General features: G+C 49.9%; 1 protein-coding gene across 6 annotated transcripts in view; it reads left to right on the top strand.

Annotated features, from left to right (window-relative positions):
- The window catches only part of TBC1D14 (TBC1 domain family member 14), a 79,317-nt gene that overhangs the window by 20,188 nt on the left and 33,091 nt on the right, over positions 1 to 26,038 (top strand). For 5 of the 6 annotated variants that reach the window (XR_013813410.1, XR_013813411.1, XM_079768709.1 and 2 more), the window contains exon 3: positions 15,987 to 16,107. Coding sequence is in view for 4 of the 6 variants with exons in the window: in XM_079768709.1 (XP_079624835.1) it covers positions 15,987 to 16,107 (121 nt within the window). In the remaining 2 variants the exon portion in view is untranslated. Of the gene's footprint in view, positions 1 to 10,780; positions 10,930 to 15,986; positions 16,108 to 26,038 lie in introns of those variants that run through there. The other variant, XM_079768713.1, reaches the window with a different exon arrangement.

A 26,038-nucleotide genomic window follows, 5' to 3' on the forward strand; every position in this document is an offset into this window, starting at 1 on the left:
GGCAGCGTGGGAGGTGGTTCAGGGTGACATACAGGTGCTTTGTGGGCGCACAGGAGTTGGTGGGGTCTTGAGAAACCCCCAGGCAACCCCATTCCTGCCAGCAGCTCTTTCTACTATTAAATTAACTTCTTTTGGCTCCAGTGGGTATAAAATCTGTTCTACTGAAAAAAATGTTAGTGGAATAACAGTTTAAACCATCTTACCCGTTTTCTACCTTGAAGAGAGCCTGTTCTAAAACGTTTACCCGTTCTGTTTGTGGAACACTGAATCTCTGATGTAGCTGACGTTAAATTCCTCATGCCGCCTGCACTGTTCATGCGCACACACATCTGACTGGATTGCCACACAGCCAGTTCCTGTTGATGTTCAGTGAGCTGGGTGTGTAACCGAGAGTCTCTCAGTTCCAGTCTTGCTGATGCTTTGTTGTGAATAGTTGCGGTTTGTTACAGGATTTCTGTCAGGGTCTGTATGTGAAGAGGGATGAGTCATTCAGGTTTGCCTAGTCACCGTTTTGGGCTCAGAACAGTCCAGTTTCCCTGTTAATCCCCTGTGCTTCCAGCCAGAGGGTTTTCAGTGCCAGGCTGCGTGTACCGGGTGCTTCCGGGAAGAGGAATCAGGATTGAAGTCCTAATAGCCTCTAGGTTTCAGATTTGGGTGTTAGACACATCTCCTACCAGAAGGGGGGACACAGGGAAAGCGGGTAAGCGGCCGTGGGCTCAGTCCCCCAGGCCACGTCCTGCAGGGTGGGAGGGAGCGCCACAGGAGGAAGGATAAAGGGCGAGGGGCCAGTTAGCCGGGGAGAACGCTTCCTGGGTCAGCCCTGGCCGTAGCACCTGACTGCTCACTTACTTTAAGCGTTTACCCTGGAATGAGCAGATTTCATCCCTTTAACATTCCTTTGAGAGCAGTTATTTTTAAAGCAGAAGAAATCTTGGGTCACACGGCTGTGCAGGTTTTAGTCTGACTGCACGTGTGGTATCCACACCTGTGGTGGTCAGTTTGTGGGGAAAACACATGAATATGTATTTCCTTAGGTCAGTGGTCGGCAAACTCCTTAGTCAACAGAGCCAAAGATCAACAGTACAACGATGGAAATTTCTTTTGAGAGCCAAATTTGTTAAACTTAAACTTCTAACGCCACTTCTTTAAAATAGACTCGCCCAGGCCGTGGTATTTTGTGGAAGAGCCACACTCAAGGGGCCAAAGAGCCGCATGGGGCTCGCGAGCCACAGTTTGCCGACCATGGCCTTAGGTGAACGCTAGCCGCTGTACCAAGCTTGAATTGGTTAATGGCTAAGACACAAAGGACATTTACTAGTATTTCCAGCTCATGCTCTCCCAAGTTCTCCCCGCCTCCTGGCTCAGGCGATCCCAACACGAGTTCTCTGGGCGGCTCTGTGCCAAGCCAAGAAGGGGAAAGGGTAACCAGTGCATCTGCAGTTCACCCGCTGGAACTTAGCCACGTGGCCTCGCCCGCCTGGAAGGCAGGCTGGGAAACTGGACCAGAGCCCGGCTAGTGAGGGGATGGGTTTGGAGAAGAGTTGGGAGCATGGGCCATTTTGGGGGGTCATTTTTCTCCATCCCCCTTCCCTTCTCAGCTTCATGAGAATTGAATGCCTAGAGTGGATGAGGTGAATGCTTTGTCACTCTGTTGCCTAAATGGTAGTTCTCATCACCTGCAGGATACTCTCCAAACTACGGGGCGTGGTGTCAGGAGCATTCTGGATCCACCTGCCCACCTCAGGCCTCCGCTCCCGTTCTGTGCTGCGGCCACAGAAACCAAGCTCGTCACTAGGGTTCTCTGAACCAGTGTCTCACATAGACACTTTGCCCGTTCTGCTCCCCTGCCTGGCAAGCTCCTGGGGTCCTTCAGCAGTCCTTGTTTGGGTCCACATTCCTAGACTACTTTCCAAACAGCGCTGACCCCTCCCCACCCCTGTGGACCGTGAGCTTCCTGGGGCAGGGGCTGCATCTCAATTCAGTATTTGTTTTCCTAGCCAATGCAGGCACTTAGTAGATGTTCAGTAAGCAATCTTACATGAATGAGGGATAGACTGTAAATCTGAAGTAATAAAGAGATCCGGTACCTTAACTGGTAAAATCTACATATTTCCCTTTTTGATGATGTTGTTGTTCTGTGTATCGGGAGGAGACTTTCCCTAGCGATCTGGTAGCCTTTCCTGGGTCACACAGCTGTGCAGGTGTTAATCTGATTGCACGTGTGGCGTCCACACCTGTGGTGTCTATGACTTTTTTTTTTAGGAACTTTTTTTACATGTTAAGGGTTCTTTTTGTTTAAATATATGCAGGAAAATTTTGGCTTTTTATGTTCGTCATTCTATTTTTGCCCTTTCCACTTTCACACCTACTACCAACTTTTCCTTTTTACTGTATTTTCTTACACTTTCTTTAAATTTTAAACATAAAATTGCATAATGTTTCTACAGTTCGGTATCCTGCTATTTTACTTACAGAAAACATTTCCCCACAAAATTAAAAATGTATACGCTTATTAATGTCTTCGTGGTATTCCGCCCTGTGAATCATTGACTTGTCTAACAATAAGGAAGTGGCTTTCCTTCTGCTTTTTGATGATAAAATGACCTGTGGGCGCATGTCACTGGTGCGTGGTGTACATTTCAGGATTTCCTGGGGCCGAATCCCAGAAGTGCTGCCTGCTTCGTGACCACAGTCCTGACGCTGGGCAGCTGACCTGCCCTCTCCCGAGAGGGTGACTGGGAGCCCCCGGGAGCCCATTGTCCTTGGTGCAAGTTTACTGGCAGTGGAAGTCCAATCTCTGCTTTATCAATGAGGACGGTCCACGGGGGCTGGTGGACTGTCGAAATTTGTCACAGCTCTGGCCCCACGTGACTGTAGATTGAAGTCTGGCAGGACTGGTGCTCCCAGCGCCTGCGGTCCCCAGAATGCAGAGATAGCTGCCTGTGGTTGTCTTCTCTCCCAGGACTGAGTCACGCTCTCCTGCCTTTGCGGAGATGCTCCCTTCTCTCTGCCTGCGTGCCTCTGCGATGTCTGCACATCTTTAAGGCCCGCTCAGCTCTTACAGGCATCCCAGGGCAGAGGGAGGCGGCCTCCTCCCAGCATGCTGCTCTGTCCCTGCTCTCACGTTAGTCCAGTTCTGTGTGGCTTTGTTTTGTATGTCTTCTTCTTACTATGAGGCCCTCAAGTCAGAGCCTGGGTCTTAGTCATCCCTGATCCCCAAAGAATGCCCGGCTAATGTTCTTGGTTGGCCCTGGGACATTTACAGAACGTGGCTTGGTTCTGCCCACTTGCACAGTGTAGACCCTTGCTCTTGGAGCCGCATGTAAGAGTGGTTTGTTTTCATGCACACGGGCAGCCGCTTTGTGCCACGCTCTGGGCTGGGCGTTTTCCGTACCAGAGAAGACGGGGACCTGCTGGATTCCGGGGGTGCAGCCCAGTGGAGGGAGCGGGCACACAGATGAGCTCTAGAAGCCACCTGGGTTAGGAATAGGCACACCACCTGGATCAATGGAAACCAGAGATTGGAAGATACTGGAAAAGTTTACATTATCAGGCGGTTGGTCCCAGTTTTATTTTTTGTTTTTGTTTTTAGTTGTTCCCAGTTTTATTTTGCTTTAGTTAGTAGAATTTTTAGAGTAGTTTAAAGCAAAATCTAAACGGTTGTAATTCACTGTTCATGGAAACTGCTGGCACAGAGCTAATCTTCAATTCATACAGATTAAAGAAACGGGAGAACACGTGAAGGGAAGCAGTTATTAGTTAAGGACAAAGTTCTCAGCTCTAGCTGCACAGAATTCTCTGGAAAACTAAAAAAAGCAGTTGGTGTCTAGGCCCCACCCTCAGCGATCAGTTTTCATTGGTTCGGGGTGAGGCCACGGTGTTAGGATTTTTAAAAAAGTTCTCTAGGTGGTTCTCGCTGCAGCCAGGATTGAGAACCACCCGTGGAAGGTATGGACTTAATTCCCTTCATGTGACCGTGTGTCCTTGGGCAAGGTTATATCTCTGGTTTCCTCACCTGTCAGAGGGAAAATCATACATAAGCACCTTGAGGATGGGGGCCGGTGTCTCTGGTCGGCCTGTTGGCACAGCGCCTATCCAGGACACAGTCGGAGCTCAGTATTCTGCTTGTTGAATGAAAGCCGCTAAGTAGCGGGTGAAGAGCGTTAGGATGAGATGAGATGAGATGCTTGGCCCTGTGATAAGTACCGCCCTCAGTGTCGCTGATGAGCACAGGTCGCAGTCACTCTGGTGGCCGAGTGCTGGCACCTCTGCGGCCGGGGAGAAAGCTGAGAGGTCCGTTTCTTACGCGGAGTCAGGCAGCTGGTTCTGAGGCTGGGCCAGGAGCCCAGACCTGCCTGACGCCGAGTCCCACGAGTGGTCTTGGCACCACAGCCAGATCTCATTCCTTCCGGTCCAAGGCTGCAGCTAGTCCTGCATCCCTGCTCTCAGGGTGGTCGGGAGCCCAGACCTCTCACGATTCGTGATGCTATAGCCTATGAGCTAGCAACTCCTCTTTCCCTCTTCTTAGGACTCAGTTGAAGATTAAGAATAACTTTGTGTTTTTCCCTCAGTAAAGTAACGTTCGGTAGCAAATCACATGGGCGCTTCCGCCCTCCTCCTTTCTCCTTGTGAAACCTCAGCTGGTGTTAGAGAACCCTCCCTGTCGAACTTCTCCTTCCTGTGTTTACATGTTGGGAAGGGCTGAAGGGGACTTCAAGGAGGCTGTGACCCAGCACACTGGGGCTTGTTTGGACTCTGACTTATCAGTGGAGATATACAGGCCTGAGTGGGTTTCAGGGTTAGTTAATGAGTGACCCGTTAGTGCAGGGCTCTCCAGCAGGTTTCCTGCCAGGCCTTGGGGATCCAGAGACCAATAGGGCCCCTCCCCCCCAGCCCCCAAGTAGTGGGAGGAGATGCGGAAATAGCTAAAATACAAGTCCCAGCTCTTGGTCAATGATGCGTGTAAGGTGCTCTGGGAGGACAGCAGAGCCACTGGGTGCAGAGGGGCCTTCAGCCGGGAAAACTCCAGAGAGCCGTGGGGGCTGAGCTAGCGCTTCCGGAAGTGTAGCGTGTACTGTCGTGTACACAGTGAGCCTCACACGCCAGCCCTTGGGGTGTCACTGAGCCCTGAAGTCTCCGTCGTGTCCCTTCCCGGTCAGGACCTGGCTCCCCCAGGACAGCTGCGGTTCTGACTGCTGTCAGCACAGATTAGTGTTGCTTGCTTTTGGAGGTTTAGACACATGGATTCCTACAGCATACACGTCAGCGTCTGGCTTTCTTTGCTCAGCTTTGCCTGAGGTTCAGCCAGGGTGTTACTGTATGGCGGCCGTATTCGTTTGCTCTTGCTCTGTATAGTTTTCAATCGCACAAACAGACTTCTGTGTGTTGCCCGTGCATGGACGGACGCTTGATTCTTAAGTCCGTGACATTTAGGGGCGCTCATCGTCATCGTCTCACGCATGTCTTTAGGTGTGTGCATGCCGGGGCGGCCCTGCCGCGTGTGCTCGGTAGACAAGCTAAGTGCTTTTCCTCGGTGCTTGCTCATCCTGCTGCCAGCAGCGTGTGGCCCTCGGGTGCTCTGCGTCCTCTCGGAATGTGGCACTGTCACTTGTTGGCTATTGTGTTCTTTCTGCCATCCTGGTGATGGGTGAGGGCATTTGGGTTTACTTTGCGTGCCTTGCCACATTTTATTGGCCTCTGTTCTGAGGGGCCTGTGTGGGGCTGTCTCAGGATCTGGGGGCACACTTTGTAGGTTCGGGGGGGAGCCTGAGGGAGCTGTATGGGTTGCAGATCTCTGCGCGGTGGCTTCCTTCTCATTCCCTGCAGGTGTTTTGTTTCTCAATGAACAGAACTTCTTAACTATAATGAATTCTTCTTTATGGAATCCTTTTCTTTATGGCTAGTGCCTTTTCTGTTCTATTTAAGAAATTCTGTTATCTTCTAGAAGCTTTGTTTTGACATTACCTGCTAGATCCACGATCCATCGAAATTAATTCCAGTATGATGTGAGGGAGGGGCTAATGTTCGTTAACTATAAAGATCATCCTTCCTGTGAACCATGAAATACATCAGTGACCATATAGCTTCTGTCATCTATTTGTCCTTTTACTAATATCACTAATTTCCATACTTTTTAAATTACTGTAGCTACTATATTATGGTCTTGATATTTGATAGCGTAAACCCTCCTACTTTGTTCTTTAAGATTATTTTGACTATTCTAGATTCTTTTTCATTTCCATATAAATTTTAAAATCAGTTTTGCAATTACCGCAATAAATCTGTGGTTTTGTTTGGGATTGCATTGAATTTATTGATCTTTATTGATCACTTTTTACCAAATGAAGACTTTTGGTGTCTGAGTATGGTGTGTCTTTCTATTTATTTAGTTTTTCTTTAAAATTTCCACAGTATTTTATAGGTGTTTCTTGTTGTTTTTTTTTAATGTAAAGGTCTTGTGTTTCTTTCATTAAATTTATTCCAGGATATTTGTTATTTTTGGATGGTTTTACAGATGGCATTTTATAAATGTTTGTCGGAAACACCGTTAGTTTCTGTGTGTACATCTTGCGTCCTGTGATCTTGTTAAATTCGGTTGTTCTCGCATTTGATCTGTGGGTTCTTTTGTGTTTTCTGTGTGGAAAGCCGCCTGTCTGTGAGTGACTGCCCCCCCCCCCCCCCCCCACCCCAGTGCTCCTGCCTTACGGGAGGCCCAGAACTCCGTGCCGGCTCGCAGTGGCCTGGCCTCTGAGAAAGCTTCCCCACTTCCCCACTCAGTGTGACGCTTGCTGGCGGGTGTCTTTTCACCAGGTACCTCACGTTTTATTAAATACCTTTTATCCGATTCAGGAAGTTCGCTTTTATTCCTAGTTTTATAATTTTAAAAGATCACACCTGTGTTACATTTTTGTCAAATGCCTTTTTTCTGCATTTCTTGGTTGTATGTGTTTTCTTTATGTGGTAAATAACATTGCACTGTTCTAATGTTAAGTAAGCTAACTGCATTTGCATTCTCAGGATAATCCCAAATTATTCATGATACACTATCCTTTATGTTCCATGATTGGATTGGATTTGCTAATATTTTGGTTCTGACTTTTCTGTCTGTAATTTGTCCTTTCTTATACTGCCCCTGACAGGTTTTGGTGTCAAGGATATGCTGGCCTTATAGAATGGGCTCAGGAGTATTCTGCTTTGTGTATTCTCAGTGAGATTTTTCTCTGGTGGTTAAATGAACCTATCATGTGTTAAAACTTATAGAAAGTCAGTTTTATTGTATATGAATTTTAAAAAAAAAAGCCTTCACACACACTCCATGTCAAATGATTCTCGAAAGGGTACCAGAAAGTCCTGGCTGAATAAGTTTTTTCTTGGGGAATAATGCCCATAAATGTATTCATTGAATGACCTAATGCAGTGGTCGGCAAATTCATTAGTCAACAGAGCGGCAAACAGTGGCTCACGAGCCACATGTGGCTCGCGAGCTGCAGTTTGCCGACCACTGACCTAATGAAATCCCTCTGGGGTGGAGGAAGGGGAGGAGTGAAAGCTTTGGCCCCTGAAAGGCTTTGTGTATTTCTTCCTTAAATGCTTGGAGGAGTTCACCGTGAGGCTCCTGGACCTGAGTTTTCTTTGTGAGCTTCTCGTTGTAGATATTTTTGGAGGTGGTTTTGCTGAGGCACAATTATGACACATGGCTATTGCAGGTTGAGGGAGAATTGGAGAGGTGTGGGAACAGGGAGGTGTAGATTTGTAGTGCAGGGAGGACACAGGGTCCTGAGAGAGGCTGAGGGTGTGGTGCTTCATGAGTGATGCCTGTGCCAGACCGGGTGTGGATTGACTTCTGGGGGTGAGGGGTTTGACACGTTTAAGTGAGATCGCAGGTTTGCACGTGTGTCAATACTCAGAACAGTGCTCCTTAAACTGGAGCGAGCGAGCATCTGAGCTTTTCAACTAGAGGGAGGCTCATACAAACAGATTGCTGCTCCCCCGCCCCCCCTCCCGCCAGGTTCTGATTATGGAGGTCTGGGCAGTGGGGGGCGGGGGGGGGGGACAGGAATTTGTGTTTCCAGCCAGTTTCCAGGTGGGCTGCCTCCAGTCCAGACACCAAACTTCGGAATGCAAAGAATTAGTATACTCGCTAGTCACCCCCCCCCCCCCCCCCAATTCAGCTGCACTGGAACTGGGATTTTGAGGGTGTTGCTTTTTAAAATATATACATACTAGAAGCCCGGTGCACGAAATTCGTGCATGGCTGGGGGTTGTCCCTCACCCCAGCCTGTACCCTCTCCAATCTGGGACTCCTGGAGGGATGTCCAACTGCCCGTTTAGGCCCGATCCTGGTGGAATCGGGCCTAAACGGGCAGTCAGACATCCCTCTCACAATCCAGGACTGCTGGCTCCCAAATGCTTGCCTGCCTGCCTTCCTGATTGCCCCTAATCGCTTCTGCCTGCCAGCCTGATCACCCCCTAACCACTCCGCTGCCAGCCTGGTTGATGCTTAACTGCTCCCCTGCCAGCCTGTTTGCCCCCAACTTTCCTCCTCTGCCAGCCTGGTCACCCCTAACTGCCCTCTCCTGCAGGGTTGATCACCTCCAACTGCCCTCCCTTGCAAACCTGGTCCCTCACAACTGCCCTCCCTTGCAGGCCATCTTGTAGTGGCCATCTTGTGTCCACATGGGGGCAGGATCTTTGACCACATGGAGGCAGCTATATTGTGTGTTGCAGTGATGATCAATCTGTATATTACTCTTTTATTAGATAGGATAGAGGCCTGGTACAGGGGTGGGGGCCAGCTGGTTTGCCCTGAAGGATGTCCCAGATCAGGGTGGGGTTCCCTTGGGGCATGGGGCGGCCTGAGCGAGGGGCCTGTGGTGGTTTGCAGGCCCGCCACGCCCCCTGGCAACCCAAGCAGAGGCCCTGGTATCTGGAATTTATTTTCCTTCTACAATTGAAACTTTGTAGCCTGGAGTGGAGCCAAGCCTGCTGTTCCCTCCGGGGTGGCAGCCATTTCTGTGGCAGTTAATTCACCTTCTACAATTGAAACTTTGTAGCCTTAAGCGGGTGAGCCTGGCCAGGGTGTGCGGAAAGCTTTGCTTCCCCTGTTGCCACTGGCAACCCTGGCCTGCTCTCTCAAGCTCCATTCTGCCGCCATTTGTTTGAATTTGTTTACCTTCTATAATTGAAACTTTGTAGCTTGAGTGGAGGCTTAGGCCTGCAACAGCTATGGAAAGCTTGGCTTCCTCTGTTACCTGGGAAACCTTGCTCTCTGTGGCTGTAGCCATCTTGGATTGGGGTTAATTTGCATACTCGCCCTGATTGGCTGGTGGGTGTGGCTTGGCTGGTGGGCGTGGCTTATGTAGCGGAGTGATGGTTAATTTGCATATTACCATTTTATTAGAGAGGATTTTTATTGATTTCAGAAAGGAAGGGAGACGGAGAGAAAGAGAGAGAGAGAGAGAGAACGAACATCAATGATGAGAGAGAATCATTGATCGGCTGCCTCCTGCACACCCCCTACTGGGGATCGAGCCTGCAACCTGGGCATGTGCCCTTGACCAGAATCGAACCTGGGACCTTTCAGTCTGCAGACTGACACTCTATCCACTGAGCCACACCGGCTAGAGCTGTGGGTATTGTTCTTTAGTCTCAGGGCCTGGCACAGACCAGGTGCTCAGTACCACTCCTGTGCCATGTTGTCTCCCACACTTGATTGTCTTATTTTTTGTAATTGCAGAAGGAATACATGCTGATTTGATGTGTGTTTTTTAGCAGTATGGACATTTGTAAAGTGAAATTAAAATTTCCATCTCCATCCCTTACACTGCCTCTTGCAGAGGTGGCCACCTACTGACCGTCTCCAGTGGGACCTTTTGTGCAGGTGCAGACAGCCACCCCGGCAGGGGGCTCCTTTACTTTAAGGGGCGTGGGGCTGATGTTAGAGGACCCTGGCTGGGTGTGCAGCGTTGCCTCCCCATGGCTCATTGCTGACCCAAGAGTGAGCATTGCCTGTCAGAAGGGCGGCGAGCCAACCTAGCCTAACTTCTTTTTTTTTTTATTGATTTTTTACAGAGAGGAAGGGAGAGGGAGAGAGAAACATCAATGAGAGAGAAGCATCGATCAGCTGCCTCCTGCACACCCCCTACTGGGGATGTGCCTGCAGCCAAGGCACATGCCCTTGACCGGAATCGAACCTGGGACCCTTCAGTCCGCAGGCCGACACTCTATCCAGTGAGCCAAACCGGCCAGGGCTAGACTAACTTCTTGTGGGTCTAGAATGGCTCAGGTTTGTTGACCTTGAAGTGGTTAGTTAGGTCTGGTCCTTCAAAAGTTTTTAATGGTGTTTCAAATCAGGAACAGGGAGAATCCCTTGGTGATGGCTCTGATGCAGGGATTGGGCCAGGTCTTTCCATGACCCAGGCTGACTCACCCACACACCTGTTCTCTTTTGCACAAAGCTCAGTGGCTCACACACAGCAGATGCTCTGAGTCGTTGCAAATGTGACTTCATCTTGCTTCCCAGGAAGGAGTGCCCTGGGTTTGGTGGCTCGTTGGCCTCTCGGGCGCTGTGTGGCTCTGGGTCTCTGCATGGCGCCGAGATGCGGAGTGGAGCTGTGCTGAGTCCCCGGAACCAGTCACTCATGCTTTGCTTCCCAGACTGCCCGCCCTCCTCCCTCCCTGTGACTAGTTAGGAGTCAGAGCCCTGCCTGCCCCGCCCCGCCTTTCCAGCTGGCCCGCTCCGTGCTGCCTTAACCTTCCAGACTGTGGAGCTGGGCTCTGAAGGCGTCCATGGTGCTTCCCCGGGACTCTGGCTCCGGCTGCCAGGAATGCGGCGAGGGGAGAGTCCGCCCGTCTGCGGCTGGCCTTGCGGAGCCGTGTGGCCACAGTAGACGCGATGTCCGTCTCCTCTGCGCTCCTGCTCATGGACAGGTTTGTGGTCCCAGCCTTGCCTTTCTTGCTTTGAAATTGGAGACGTAACTGGAGCGGGGGTTTTTACCCTGTGTGGAGTTTAGGCCCCCCGCTCCCCACTGGGCAGAGTTGCTTCCTTGCGTGTTTCTTAGATGAAGTGGGCGTGTCCTGTATCTCCAGCAGGGTCTGCTGTGTGCCAGGAGCTCTCGGCGGGTGCTCACTACCCGCCACCCGCCCCCCCCCTACCCCCCCGCTTGAGTTGACTGCTCTCTGTTTTTAGGGATCCACTTTTTAGCCTCAGATACTACTTGGGTGACATTTTCTAAGGGAGGAGAGGCTCCAGGTAGTTCTAGCGCTGAGAGCTTTTAGTTGTGGAACTAGGAGTTTGGGGCACAGTGATGGACTGCGCTCTTCCCCTGGGCAGGTGGAATTCTGTCGCCAGGAGGCTTGCTTTGCAGATGTGTTTGTTTTTCATCGGTGATGGTTGAAGTGGCCGGCCTTTCCCTCTTGCCTGTCCAGAGCCGAGTCCGGCCAGTGTGGGGGGTGGCAGTGAAGCCTGCTGGCTGCTGCGGGGTGGAGGTCGGGAAAAACACACCACCTGTGCAAGGGCTTTGGAAGCATCATTTAAGATTTCTGCCTTCTCTACCCCAGGGGGCGCCAGGGGGGTATCCCATCAGGAGTAAAGTTCTTAACCTCCCCGAGCCGGTTTCCTGTCTGTACCATGGCGACTCTGCCTTCCTGGTGGGGCTGCTTCACACATGAGGTCCCTGACGGGTGCTCTGTAAAGGTAGCTGCCTTCAGGAAATGGTGGAGGAGATACCCATCGGTCCGCGTGGGACGGAATGCTGGGTGTTCCTGGTTACTCCTGGCTGACTTGCTACAGCTCCTGTTAGTGAGCTGAAGGAGGCAGAGAGCACGAGGCCCAGGCAGTCACTGAATTACAGCAGAGTTCGCTTGCACAGTGCTGAAGGAGGAGGACTTTGGAGTTTTATTTCTCAAGACGGAGAGGTTTTGAGAAATCCCTGCTGAGAGTTGGTGGCTTGTGGAACCTGCTCCGCAGGGTCGGGAGAATTGCTTCATGCACCCTTGTCCTCCGCCTCCTGGGAGGGCGCTGACTCCAGATTTCCAGGTAGCAGCTCGGACACGTCCCTCTTCCTGTGCCCATTAGCTATGTCTCTGGCAGGACTACCCGAGCTATTCGGACCCTAGCTTCCTCTATTTTAAATGGGCAGGAATAATTCTTGTGTAATGTGTGTGAAGATGCCCCGAAATGCATGCATGGAATAATTTTGCATGCTTTCCTACATGCCAGGAATTGTTTTAGACTAGAGTCACCGTAGTGAATAGGAGGCAGTATATAGTAAGTCCTCACTTAACGTGTTAATAGGTTCTATGACTTTCAGTGAAACAACGCATAACAAAAACAGTTTTATTTTATTTATTACTAGAGGCCCGGTGCACAAAATTTGTGCATGGGGGGGGGGGTTCCCTTCAGCCCAGCCTGCACCCTCTACAATCCAGGACCTCTCCTGGGATCTGGCCTAAATCGGCAGTTGGACATCCCCACAATCCTGGACCACTGGCTCCTAATCGCTCACCTGCCTGCCTGCCTGGTCACCCCTAACTGCCCCCTCCTGCCGGCCTGATCGCCCCTCACTGCCTCTGCCTGCCAGCCTGATCTGATCACCCCTAACTGCACCCACAGCCGGCCTGGTCGCCTCTTACTGCCCCCCCCTCCTGGCCTGGTCGCCCCCAGCTGCCCACTTCTGCCGGCCTGGTCAATCCTAACTGCCCCCCCCTGCCGGCCTGGTCACCCCCAACTGCCCCCCCTGCTGGCCTGGTCACCCCCAACTGTCCCCCCCTGCTGGCCTGGTCGCCCCTCACAGCCCCCCCGCCCGCCTGGTAGCCCCACACAGCCTGCTGTTCAGTCATTTGGTCGTCCCTCACTAACCCCCCTGCCGGCCTGGTCGCCCCACGCAGCCTACTTGTTCAATCGTTTGGTCATCCCTCACTATAACCCCCCTGCCGGCCTGGTCATAGGCAGCCATCTTGTGAAGATGTGATGGTCAATTTGCATAATACCTCTTTATTATATAGGATTATTATTTTTAAAGGGTTTTTACTGATTTTAGAGAGGGGAAGGGAGAAGGATAGAGAGATAGAAACACCAATGAGAGAGAAACATTGATCAGCTGCCTCCTGTATGCCCCCTAATGGAGATCCAACCTACAACCCAGGCCTGTGCCCTGACCAGGAATCAAACTGGTGACCTCTTGGTTCATGGGTCAGTGCTCAACCACCAAGTCACCCCAGCTGGGCAAAAACCAATTTTATGACATCTGCAAGAGTTAAGTTTCTACAGCACCTCATCAACTGTATAACAAACTGACGTCCTGATTCGAGGACCTGCTCTATCCACCCTCAAGGACTTAGATTCTCGTGATGAAAACAGAAAGACAAGTGGATAAATCTAGGCTGAGAAGAGGAAAGCTTCAGTGGGGACAGGATTCTAATGGTCCGTTTTGTCCCCGTGAGATGTTCACTGACCCGTCTTGCTCTAACTGTGATGACACTGCTTCCTTGTGACATGGCGCTTCCCAGTGTGCCCGGGAGCGCTGGCTTCCCGGGGCCGGCAGGCAGAAACCAGCACTGTGTTTGCATGACTTTGTCATTGCTGTCAACATAAGAACGTTCAGCCCTGTAGGGAATGTTTACGAGTTTACTTGAACCAAACTGACTACAGTGCTGGGGAGCAAGAGCTCAGATGCCCTGTAGAATGACAGTTTGGCAGCTTTTTTATACTTTTGGAATTAAGGAAAGAATGTAAGGAAGATTACTTAGAGGTGGGAGAAACCAAGCGGGGCAGTTAAGGTTTTGTGCTCTGCTCCCTGAGGGTGGTCTTGCCGCCAGGGAATCTGAAAAAGGCATTTCAAAGGTCCTAACCTAGAGGCACAGAACCAAGGGCATCTCATATCGTTTCCTCTGAGTTGTGACCCATTGAGATGAAAATAATTATTTTGCAAGCCCTGGGATAAACGCAGGGGTGAAACCCTGACTCCTTTTTCCTGCCCAAGCTCTCTGCCTCCCTCAGTCTGTTAGTTGGCAGTGGCTTAACCGTCGGCAGTGCACAGTGTATGTCCCGAGGACTCTTCAGCATTATTATCCAGGGAATCAGCATGGCATTGTCAACAGATCCCGGCGGGGTCAGCACCTGCGGGGCGCCCGCCTTTCTTGTAAGCCCCGCCTGCCCCTCAGATCTCCGTCACTGCCCTCCCTCCTGCAGAGCAGAGTGCTGGCCCAGCTGGGGGCTCGAGCTCGAGGGCAGACGCTCCTGCTCCTGCTGTGCTCGCGTTCCCTAGTGGAGAAATGCCCCGAGGGAGATGGCTGCTGCTGCCCAGTGGCCGCAGGGTCCTTGGGGCACTGGGTAGCTGCCACCAGCATGCGGTGTGTGCTGTCGCTGCTGACATTAGCAATGCCAGCTGTCTCCCTTCCTCAAGGAAGTGTCTCCGCTGGAGAGAGAACTAGCTTTGCCTTTGTGATCACCCTGGTGTAAAGACCCTGTTCCTCATCCAGCTTTCACCTGCAAGGGTTAGCACCAGTGCCCGTTCCTAACTCCACCCACCTTTCCATACTTGCTAGGTGGCGCCCTGTGGCTCTCCTTCCGCCTCCGTGCATCAATGGCTATTTGTTTGTACCCATGTGGGCTTGGCTTGTGCATTTCTGTCTTATTCAGTGGATTATAATCCCTGTTCTCATTATTTATTTCAATGATTAAATTGTTAGCCAGTGGGAGCCCTTTCAAACGGGCAGCTGTTTCCGTTAGATACGTCCCTTCTTCCTTTGAGCACTTTCCTACTTTCTGGCTGCGCATCTTATACTTTCCAGTGGGCCTGGGAGCCACTTGTTTTTAATGAGCACACCAAAACAGTGCATTCCAAACATAGCTTCCTCTGTGCCACCGCTGGGTGTGTGTGATCTGGGTCTTGCGTTTATGTGGTGTTGGGAGAGGAGACCTCGTGACTGAGCCCTGGGTGGCTTTCTTTCTGTGATATGTGGAGACTGGAAATAGGTGTATAGATTTACCTTGTAGATAATTTAAATTAAACTAAAGGTTAAGTACTAAAGCAGCTGTTCTTTTTTTTAAATCCTCACCTGAGAATTTTTCCATTGATTTTTTTTTTTTAAGAGAAAGTGGAAGGAAGGGAGGGAGGGGGGAGAGAGAGAGAAAGAGAGAAACATCCATGTAAATGAGACACATCGATTGGTTGTTTCCTGCTCACAGTCCAACCGAGGCCAGGGTTCGAACTGGCAATCCACGTACATGCCCTTGACCAGAAATTGAACCTTCGACCCTTCAGTCCAAGGGTTGATGCTCTAACCACTGACCAATACCGGCCAGGGCTAAAGCAGCTGTTCTTTGAGCACTGATTGTATAGCTGTAACTTTTTAAAAAAGATATATTTTTATTGATTTCAGAGAGGAAGGGAGAGGGGAGGAGAGATAGAAACATCAGTGATGAGAGAGAATCATTGATCAGCTGCCTCCTGCACACTCCCCACTGGGGATCGAACCTGCAACCCAGGCATGGTACTCGACTGGGAATCAAACCTCCTGGATCGTAGGTCGACCCTCAACCATTGAGCCATACCAGCTGGGCTATAGCTATAATTTTAATTCCTACAAAGACCCTTGTTAAACAAGGAGACTGAGGCTTGGACAGGTTAATATACTAGCCAGAGAGTCACACAGCTAGTGAATGGTTGAGCCAGAGTTTCAGTTCACTTTGGTCTGACTTCAAAGTTCATTTTTTCTGATATACTTTGTCATGATGTAATACATTTCCTTACTCTAAATTATAGAATTTGTACACGTAACAATGAATAACAAAAATCTTACTTGAAGTCTTTCACCTACTGCGTAATTCTATGTCTGCATGGAAGTCAAGTCTGAAAAACGAGTGTGTGGTTCACCACATTGTCCTGTCCCAGGAAGTCTGCTTGTTTTCATGAGAGTGACTTGGCTGTCCTGATGTTTCTAACCACCGAGGAATTCCCTAACCTTTTATTTTCTTCCTATAGGAATTTGCTTACTAGAAAACAAAATGCAAGACTTGACAAACAAAATGACTTGGGATGGAAGTTATTTGGAAAAATACCACTCCGAGAGAATGCTCAGAAAGAGTCCAAGAAAGTACAAAAGGTATACAAGATACACACAGACGTGTGCTGTGCAGCATATGCTTATGAACCTTGCAAAAATATCTATTTTGGAGGTTTTGAAACGGGGAAACTGTATTAATTTGCATGCCAAGTTCCTAACACTCAAGCCTGTCTTCAGCATGTCAGTGACTTTAACCTTTATCATTTCTGACAGTTCGTAACAGGCACATCAGAGTGTTCAGTTGAGAGAGCTGGGCTTTAGATATTTATAACTTGATTTAATGTAGTCACTTTTTCCTAGTAATAGTTGCAGATGTGTATGTGGCTGATTTGTATTGACTGTGTTTGACAGTAAAGCATGCCCTGCCCCCTCTCTGATCCCCTGGGTTTCCTGGGACTGAATCCTTCCGGTGCTGCTTGGCCAGGAAGGCCGGGCCGTTGTTCCCCGGCTGTAGTGACCCTCCCCTTGCTGGTGCTGGAGCTGCCCACCTGTCTGCCAGGGCGGGCATAGGCTTCGGGGTCAGGCCTGTGGTATCTCATCACTACCAGGCTCCCCGTGGGGGGCAGATGCCAGCAGCTGGAGGCACGTGCTCATCTTTTCACGGAGGGGCTCATGCAGGGACACAGCAGGCCGGGGCTGACTTTTACCACCTCATCTTCCAGGCTGTGTGCCCAGGCATCCTCGCAGTCGCTGTTTGCCCAGAGCTGCGACGCTGCCCCCAGCAGCCGCACCCCTCCAGCCTGTTTGTGTTCATTGATAATTGTTGTGAACGCCTGAGGGTCCACTGATGCAGGCCCTCGCTCTGCACCGGGGCGGGGAATGGCACAGCACCTGTGCTCAGGAGAGGCTCTGGGGAGGAGTGCGTCCAGCCCAGGGGTTGGAAGAGCAGCACAGGTGCATGGGAAGGCGGCCGGGCCCGCGGGCAAGGCCACCCGGGAGGCTGAGTGTAAAGGTGTGATGGAGAAGTCATAACAATGGGGATGGATCATCTACTGAGTGGTTACTTCTAACGTTACGTGAGTCAGCACTTAGGTTTCTAGTTCATTTAACGCTCGCAACAACCTTATGAAGAAAATACTGTTACTGTCCCCATTGTGCCAGAGAAGCGTCTAGACACAGGCAGAGAAGCAGCGGGGCTGACTGTCGGGAAGGGGCAGCGTGAGCAGGAGGTGGGGCGCTGTCCAGGCCTCTGTGACGTGACGTGACGTGACGTGACATGATGGTGATGTAATGTGGCGTGATGACCCTGGTCCCTGGCTCTGGCCTGCAGGCTCAGAGTGATGTGGTCACCCTGGCGAGAGTGTGGCTCTTGGGCCAGTCCAGGTGAGAGAGAGGGGTGTCTGGCTCAGAGCTGTGGCAGCAGTGGTGGCTGAGGTTGGCCCCGCTGAGATGAAACGTGGTGGATACGGTGTGCGGGGTGTGAGGGAGGCAGCACGCACACGTTGGGGTCTGGCCTGGGCAGCAAGGTGGATTGGCACCCGTTTATGCCTTACCGAATTAGGTTTGTTCGGAATGTGGCCTGACGTTCCTCGGAGCTGGTGTCTGAGCCAAAATAAATCAGTGTTGGAGTTTGTATCTTAAATTTGGATCACTTCTGTGTAGGCTTATTAAAATACATAAAATTAAAATATGATGAGTTTGTTTGTAAAACTCAGCAAACTACTTCTTAGGAAACTAAGTAGCCAAGCAGTTAAAAAATTTTAAAAGAGCCAAAACCGGTTTGGCTGAGTGGATAGAGCGTCGGTCTGCGGACTGAGAGGTCCCAGGTTCGATTCCGGTCAGGGGCATGTACATTGGCTGCGGGCACATCCCTGGTGGGGGGTGTGCAGGAGGCAGCTGGTCGATGATTCTCTCTCATCGATGTTTCTAGCTCTCTATCCCTCTCCCTTCCTCTCTGTAAAAAATCAATAAAATATATTAAAAAAATAAAAATAAAAATTTTTAAAAGAAATCCACACTTTCAAAAAAGTAGCTATCGTACTGAATAGATTTATTCTTGATATTACTTGCATCGTGCTTAAATTTCTCTGCCATCGCTGTCCTACATTTTGCGAAGGTAAACATGGATATGTTCTTTGACTTCAGGGGTTTTTGTGAACTGAGATGAACAGGCCAGCTAATTGTGGTAACGCAACACTGCAGAGAAGAGCGCGTCTGGCTGCAGCCATCAATAATAAAGGCTGTAATTGTACCTGCGTGAGTCATGCGATCCTGCCGTGTTGTTTGCTTGTGCTTTGTGTCTCTAGCCCTCTCATCTCTCATCCCTCCCGCCCCCGCCCCCAAGCTGCAAGGCCTGAGAGGGATCCAGAGCCAGGGACCTGCCACCGTGGGGAGGCGCCTGGGCACCCGGCTCTAGCTGGCTGCTGTCACAGAGGTCAGCTCACACACTGCACAGAGCCCCGTGCTGGGCCTGAGTGCTAGACTGTGGTCCCAGGTGGTGATGGCAGCTCCGTCAGAGCGAAAGCACCAGTCAGGTGCTGGGCAGACCATCTCCTTTCCCTTCTTTCGCAGTGCTGTGTCACTTAGAGCGCCACATGGTGACTTAACGCGGTGGTGGAGCCAGGCACCGGCGCTGTGTCCCAGCCCTGCCACAGCCTGGCTGCGTGGCTTTGGACACGTTACTTCCCCTTGTTGAACCCCACTTTCCTCCTCTCTGGAGTTTGGAGAACAGGAGTCCTGCCTCTGAGGTGCGGGCTAAAAGAGTGAATATTCACCATGTGCTCCGAGCAGCGCTGAATGTCTCCAGTGCTGGGGGTGTTTGCTGTTCTGGGTTCTGTCCTATGAAGGTCTGCCGTGGACAACAGGAAGTGAAACTGCGCGCGAGAATGAACCTGGCCCTGCTTATCCCTTCATTTGCTGGTTCAACACACACTGCCGTGTTGGGCCGGGTCATGCTGGCTCAGAGTGCTTCTCTGTCTGTGGTCACCCCCTGGGAGATCTCAGCTGGGCTCGAGGCTTCGCATGTCCCGCCTCTGCTGACAGCCCCCACGTATGTTTCCAGCCGGGACTGCGTCTCTGATCCAGATGTGGGCCTGCAGCTGCCTACTGGACAGCTCCATGTGGATGTCTATAGGCATTTCCTGTTTAACAGGCCTAAGCTTTATTTACTTACTTTCCACTCGCTTGAACCTGTTCCCTTGCATCTTTCCTCATTTTGGTAAATGACAGACTTGACCCCTTTTTTCAAGTCTAAAACCTTTTTTTTTTTTAATGTATTGAATCTAAATATTTTTTTGAAATTTTTTTTATTGTATTGTTTAGTTCAGTATGCATCATTTTATTTTTTAAAATCTTTATTGTTGAAAGTATTACATATGTCCTCTCTTTTCCCCCATCGACCCCCTTCAGCCCCACCCCAGGCTCTCACCACCCCACTGTCTGTGTCCATGGGTCATGCGTATATGCATACAAGGTCTTCGGTTGATTACCTCCCATCCACCCACCCTCCCCCGCCTTCCTTCCGAGATCCCGCACTCTGTGCCAAGCTTTCAGGTCTAAAACTTTAGAATTGTTCTACTTCTCTTCTCACATGCCTTCCAGTGCACAGGGGTTTGCTCATGCTTAAGCTCTGCAGGCGGCCCCGATGCGCAGCCTTGTTTGAGGAGCAGTGGCTGGGAACTGGGACTGTCCAGTGGGGTTGTGTGGGGGAAGCCGTTATCAGTCCTGCTGCTGTGGCCTGGCATGGGATGGCCCCCAGTTGCTTGGGTTTTGGGATATGGGGAATGGATTTTTTAAAGATAAATTAGCAAGACATACTTCCTCATTACATTAACTTGTAGAAGATGCTAGCAAATTAAGAAATTTGGAGTCTTGCTGCCCCAAATAACTACTGTTTACATTTTGGTACTTTTCCTTTTTTTTTTTTTTAATATATTTTATTGATTTTTACAGAGAGGAAGGGAGAGGGATAGAGAGTCAGAAACATCGATGAGAGAGAAACATCGATCAGCTGCCTCCTGCACACCCCCTACTGGGGATGTGCCCGCAACCAAGGTACATGCCCTTGACCGGAATCGAACCTGGGACCCTTCAGTTTGCAGGCCGACGTTCTATCCACTGAGCCAAACCGGTTTCGGCGGTACTTTTCCTTTATGCAATTTTTCCATGCATGTTCTTTTAATTTTTTAAAAGAAGAGACCAATAAAAGTTAAAAGTGGGTCTTTGTAATTTGGGTGGATGTCAGAAGGGCGCATGGCTGCAAACATTTAGGTCAGAGGTTTTTTGTTGGTGTTGGTTTATGTTGTTTTTTTGTTAATTCTCACCCAAGGATATTTTTTCCATTGGTTTTTAGAGAGAGTGGAAGGGAGGGAGGGAAGGAGGGAAAGAAAGAGACAGACAGACAGATAGACATTGATTGGTTGCCTCCAGCACGTGCCCCAACCCGGCCTGGGGATCGAACTTGTGCCCTTGACTGGGAACCTAACCCCTGACCCTTTGGTGCTTGGGCCAACGTTCTAACCACCTTGCTACACTAGCCGGGCCAAGGACAGAGTTTGTGAGTCTTTTAAACATGGCACTGTGTACACAGACTTGAGAAATTGGCACTCTTGTCAGGAAATGAGGTTGAGCAGAAAGTTTGGGTCCTGGTTGGGCTCCGAGGCGGCGGCTGAGGGGGCCAGCAGAGCTGCAGGGAAGGACAGGCTTGTGGAGGGCAGTGTCCTAGAAAAACGCTGCTGGCGAGCAAAGATGAGCGCGGGCATTTGGGTCTTTATCACCTGGAATGTCGTGGATGGCCTTCTGGAATCTCAAGTCAGCGGTTAGATGTTAAAGAGAGAGTCCCGAAGAGGACACAACCAGGACCTCTCAAAGTAACAGTCGTTCTTCTCACCTCTGGGTTCTGAGAAGTCTGGGTGTTTAGAAAATCATAAATCATCACAAATTGCGGGAGGGATAAGCTTGGTGGTCAGTGCAGGTAACGGGGGTGGGCCTGCAGGTAGTTCTAAAATAGGGAACGTCCTTCATTGCCATCATCCCACGTATCCTCGGAAAATGGGTGTGACCCAGTTCACAAGAAGAGCAGCCCGTTCTGGGAAGGAGGAGAGTGCACTCGGCTCCATCTCTCCCAGTGGCTGCAGCTGGACAACTCGCACATCGCGCATGGGATAGCTGTTGGGGGGTCCGGAAAAGGAACAGTTGGGGAGGAAAACCAGAATTTGAAGTACCCCTGAATTGACTGAGTTTACCATTTTCCCCCTCTGGTATTTCACAGCCTGAATTCAAGGTAGCCCCAACCCATAAGGAGGTGTTAACATGGACAGAGAGTGCCCGGAGACACTGGTTCTGGGTGAGAAAGGGGTCTCCTAGCACTCAGAGAGAATGCAGAGGCCTTTTCCTGTTCTCACTCTCCCAGCCCCCAAGCAGTCTCCTGGCAGCAGAGCTAGGGCTGAAAGGAGCCTACAACTCTCAGGAAGGACACTGACTACAGGAGCTTCGTTCCCAAGGTGGGACAAACCCCTGATGCTGCATTCTCTCTTCCCGCCATTTGGCCCCAAGACACACATAGTTGTGGGAAGAGTGGCTAGAGAACCAGAAAAAGGGAGAGCGAGGGAACCAGCAAGTACTGGGGCAGTGAGGGGAGGAAGAGCTCGGGAAAGTGACTGTTTAAGGTTGTTATGAACTGCAGGGCTTACTCCCGAGTTGTGGATACATGGATCCGACCCAAATAGCTTACATAGACTTTGAGAATTGACCTTGGGGATAGAGCACCACACAAATCCCACACCGGCCACTGGGTGGGGCGCACGTGGGATAGATTCACCAAGTACTGCAAAGGCTTTGAAATCTCAACTGATTTTGGAACCACAACTCACAGAAGGCTGATGAGAACTTGGGTCTGGGATCCAGCCAGGTCAACTGCCTGCTGAAACAAAAGTATCAACATTCTCCAGGGGGTTTTGATAAGACCCAGAGTCTCGTAACAATATTCAAAATATCTAGAATGCAATTAAAAATTACTTGGCCTATGAAAAACTAGGAAAATCCCAACTCACAAGGGAAAGACAAACAACCGACACCAGTGCCAAGATAATACAGGTGTCAGCATTAACCAGTAAAGCAACTGTTACAAAAATGTTCCAACAAGTAAGGGCAAACACTCTTGAAATGGAAGATAGACTGTGTCAGTACAGATACAGGAAATACAAAGAAGAACTACATAGTAATTTTATAACTGAGAAATACAGTAACTGAAATAAAAACTAACTGGACAGGCTCAGTGCACAATGGAGATGACAGAGGAAAGAGTGAGTGAACTTTTAGATCAATAGGAATTATCCAATCTGAATAATACAGAGAAAAAAAAAGATTGTGGGAAATGAGCAGAGCCTTGGGGACATGTGGGACAACATTAAAAAGTCTAACACTTTTGTAACTGGAGTTTCAGAAGGAGAGGAGAAAAATGTGATGCAGAAAACCATGTTGGCATAAATGAATGTGTTTTAAGTCTGGCAAAAGACATAAACCTACAGACTTGGGAGAGGGGCCTCCATGAACTCCAAACAGGATAAAAACCAAGAAGTCCATGCCCAGACACATCATAACCGAATTGCTGAAAATAAAGACAAAAATTTTACAAGCAGCCAGAGAACACGCGTTACTTATTGGGGAACAACAATTTGAATGACTGATTTTTGTCATCAGAAACCATGGAGGCCAGAAGGAAGTGAAACGTGGTTTGAAAGTGCTGAGAGAAAGGAGCTACCAACCCAAAATTCTGTATCTAGCAAAAATGCCTAGAAATGAAGGTATTCTCAGATAAAGGAAAACGAAGAGATTCGTGGCCAGCAGTTCTAAAGAATTGCCAAAGGAAGCAGTTCAGACAGTAGGGACACTGTCATAGGGAAGCCTGAAGCTTAGGCAGGAAGAGGAAGAGAAAGATACATGCCAGATAAATACAGTGGACCCTTGTTCTCTTGATGAAGTCTTTAAAATATATTTGGTTCGCCGAAGCTGGTTTGGCTGAGTGGATTGAGCGTCGGTCTGCGGACTGAGGGGTCCCAGGTTCGATTCCGGTCAAGGGCATGTACATTGGTTGCGGGCACATCCCCGATAGGGGGTGTGCAGGAGGCAGCTGGTCGATGTTTCTCTCTCATCGATGTTTCTAGCTCTCTATCCCTCTCCCTTCCTCTCTCTGTAAAAAATCAATAAAATATATATTTTTAAAAATAAAATATATTTGGTTAGAAGAAAAAAGACATGCCTGGGTTTTCAGTGTGTGTAGATGTAATATATAAGACAAAGAAAATGTAAAGGGGGATGCTCACCTGGCAGGGGAGCGGCCATGCTCATGAAGGTGGTTTTCCCCGGCGAGGCTTACCCACGGTGCTCTGGATGTGCTGGCCCGGCCATTTCCCCAGTTGTGGGAGACTCGACTGCGTCATTTGTGGTGGTGGGGAATTGGAAAGTTAAAGTTTTAAAAAAATACAGGGGGAGGTGATATGGTGATAAAGTTTGTACATCCCACCTGAAGTGGTAAAATATTGATTCTAAATAGATTGTGAAACATTAAATATATTTTAATTCCTAGGTCACCTACTAAAGAGAGCCAAAAACCCAATAAATTAAAATGGAATTCTAAGATAAGTTAAAAAAACGAAACCAAGGCAGGAAAGAAGAAATAGAGGGAGGAAAAACAGAAAGCAAATACGATGGTAGGTCTAAATGGAAACATATCAGCAATTACAATAATGTAGATGGTTTGAACATACCAACAGTGTGTCTGGATACCCCACAGAACGGGTTAAAAAAATGACCCAGTTCTATGCTTTCTAAAAGAAACTTACTCTAAATATAAAATGTGTGGGTTAAAATGAGAGAAGGGGTAAGATTTACCATGAAAACACTAAGCAAGAGGAAGAGGGAGCAGATATAGTAACATACAAAAGGACTTCAGAGCAGTGGAGACTCCCAGAAGGTGGGACACTTGCTAAGGGAGACAGCCTGGTTCTCAGTGTGTTTGCACCTGGTACCAGCTGCGGAGCACACGGCACACTGACAGGTGTGAGACAAGCGGGCAAGTCCAGCTGGAGCCGGAGGGCCAGCTCTCCTCTCTGGATAGCAACTGGTAGACCTGTGGACAGAATCAGCCAGGACAGAAGGCTGACCGTCAGCCCGCGGGCTGGGCTGCCGCCTAGAGAGCACGCCACCCTCCAGCAAGCGCACAGCCCATTCTTCCCAAGCACGCCCGGGACACCCAGGCAGCCTCAGTAACCTGCATTGCAGCAGAACTAGGAATCTGAAAGGTTAAAATGACACAAACCCGGTTCTCTACCCACAGGAGAGGACAGGAGCATCTCCCCAAACGTGGGCATTAAACAAGTAACCCCTGCTGAATAAGTCATGGGGCCATGTGGGAGCTCAGGAAAGCTAGGAAATGTTTGGACCGGAATAAAAACACAGGCTCTCAAAACTTGTGGGATGCGGTGCTGAGGGGGACATTTAGAGTACAAAAGTTCTCAAATCAATCGCATTTTCTAGCTTCAGAAACTGTGAGGGCCCTCGCTGGTTTGGCTCAGTGGCTGGAGTGTTGGCCTGCAGACCACAGGTTCGATTCCAGTCAAGGGCACATGGCTGGGTTGCGGGCTCGGTCCAACGTGCAAAAGGCAGCCAATTGATTCCCTCTCATCACTGATGTTTCTACCTCTTCCTCTCCCTTCCTCTCTGAAATAAAAAATATATATATTAAAAAAAAAAAAAGAAACCGTATAAGGAGCAAATAAAGTAACAAACCTCTATCATTAAATAAATATAATACGTGGATTAGCCAGTTGGCACCCTTCATTCTTGCCGTGGTGACTGGGCTCTGAATCGGCCCCGCTGCTGTTGCTCACCACAGGCGTCTTAGATGCACGTTTCTGGAAGGACTCTGACTTTGGGATCCGAGGCCTTGAGTCCGTGTCGGGTTCTGTCATTTGCAGTCGGTTGTGTGGCCTGAGGCCAGTGACTTTGCTTCTCTGAACGTTGGTGGTCTCTTCTGCAAAGGTAACGCCCATCTCGCCCTGCTTGTGAGGTCTGAGTAAGAAAGTGTGGGGGCAGTGGGTGGTGTCCAGTGGGAGCTCATGAGGGTCAGTGGTTTCTCTCGTTCTGCCCCCTTCGTGGCTTCACCTTCCCTCTCAGGGGCGGATGAAATTTAAAAAACAGGAAACTGCTGCTAGCATGGTCAGAGTTTTTGGAAATGGCAGTTGGCAAAATCAGTTTTGGATTCCATCTGAAATGGCTTAAAAATTGTGTTGTTGTTTTTTTCAAATTATAAAAACGGTGCATGAACAAATACCTGAAAAATACCCAAATGATAGAGGTAAGCAGGGTAACAGGAAAGCCCTCGTCACTGGAGACCGCACAGCCCTTCCTGGCTGGAGTCTCCGACCGTTCCATGCCAGCCTCCCAGGCCTTTCTCAGGCACACACATCCCCTCCCCCGTGAATGCACTTCTGGGACGGGTCCCAGGCCTTTCTCATGTACACACATTCCCTCCCCCGTGAATGCACTTCTGCGACGGGTCCCAGGCCTTTCTCATGCACACACATTCCCTCCCCCGTGAATGCACTTCTGCGACGGGTCCCAGGCCTTTCTCAGGCACACACATTCCCTCACCCCGTGAATGCACTTCTGGGACGGGTCCCAGGCCTTTCTCATGTACACACATTCCCTCCCCCGTGAATGCACTTCTGCGACGGGTCCCAGGCCTTTCTCATGCACACACATTCCCTCCCCCGTGAATGCACTTCTGCGACGGGTCCCAGGCCTTTCTCAGGCACACACATTCCCTCACCCCGTGAATGCACTTCTGGGACGGGTCCCAGGCCTTTCTCATGTACACACATTCCCTCACCCCGTGAATGCACTTCTGCGACGGGTCCCAGGCCTTTCTCAGGCACATACATTCCCTCCCCCGTGAATGCACTTCTGCGACGGGTCCCAGGCCTTTCTCAGGCACACACATCCCCTCCCCCGTGAATGCACTTCTGGGACG

The sequence above is a fragment of the Cnephaeus nilssonii genome (assembly GCF_951640355.1).
Source record: "Cnephaeus nilssonii genome assembly, chromosome: 1".
Classification (NCBI taxonomy): domain Eukaryota; kingdom Metazoa; phylum Chordata; class Mammalia; order Chiroptera; family Vespertilionidae; genus Cnephaeus; species Cnephaeus nilssonii.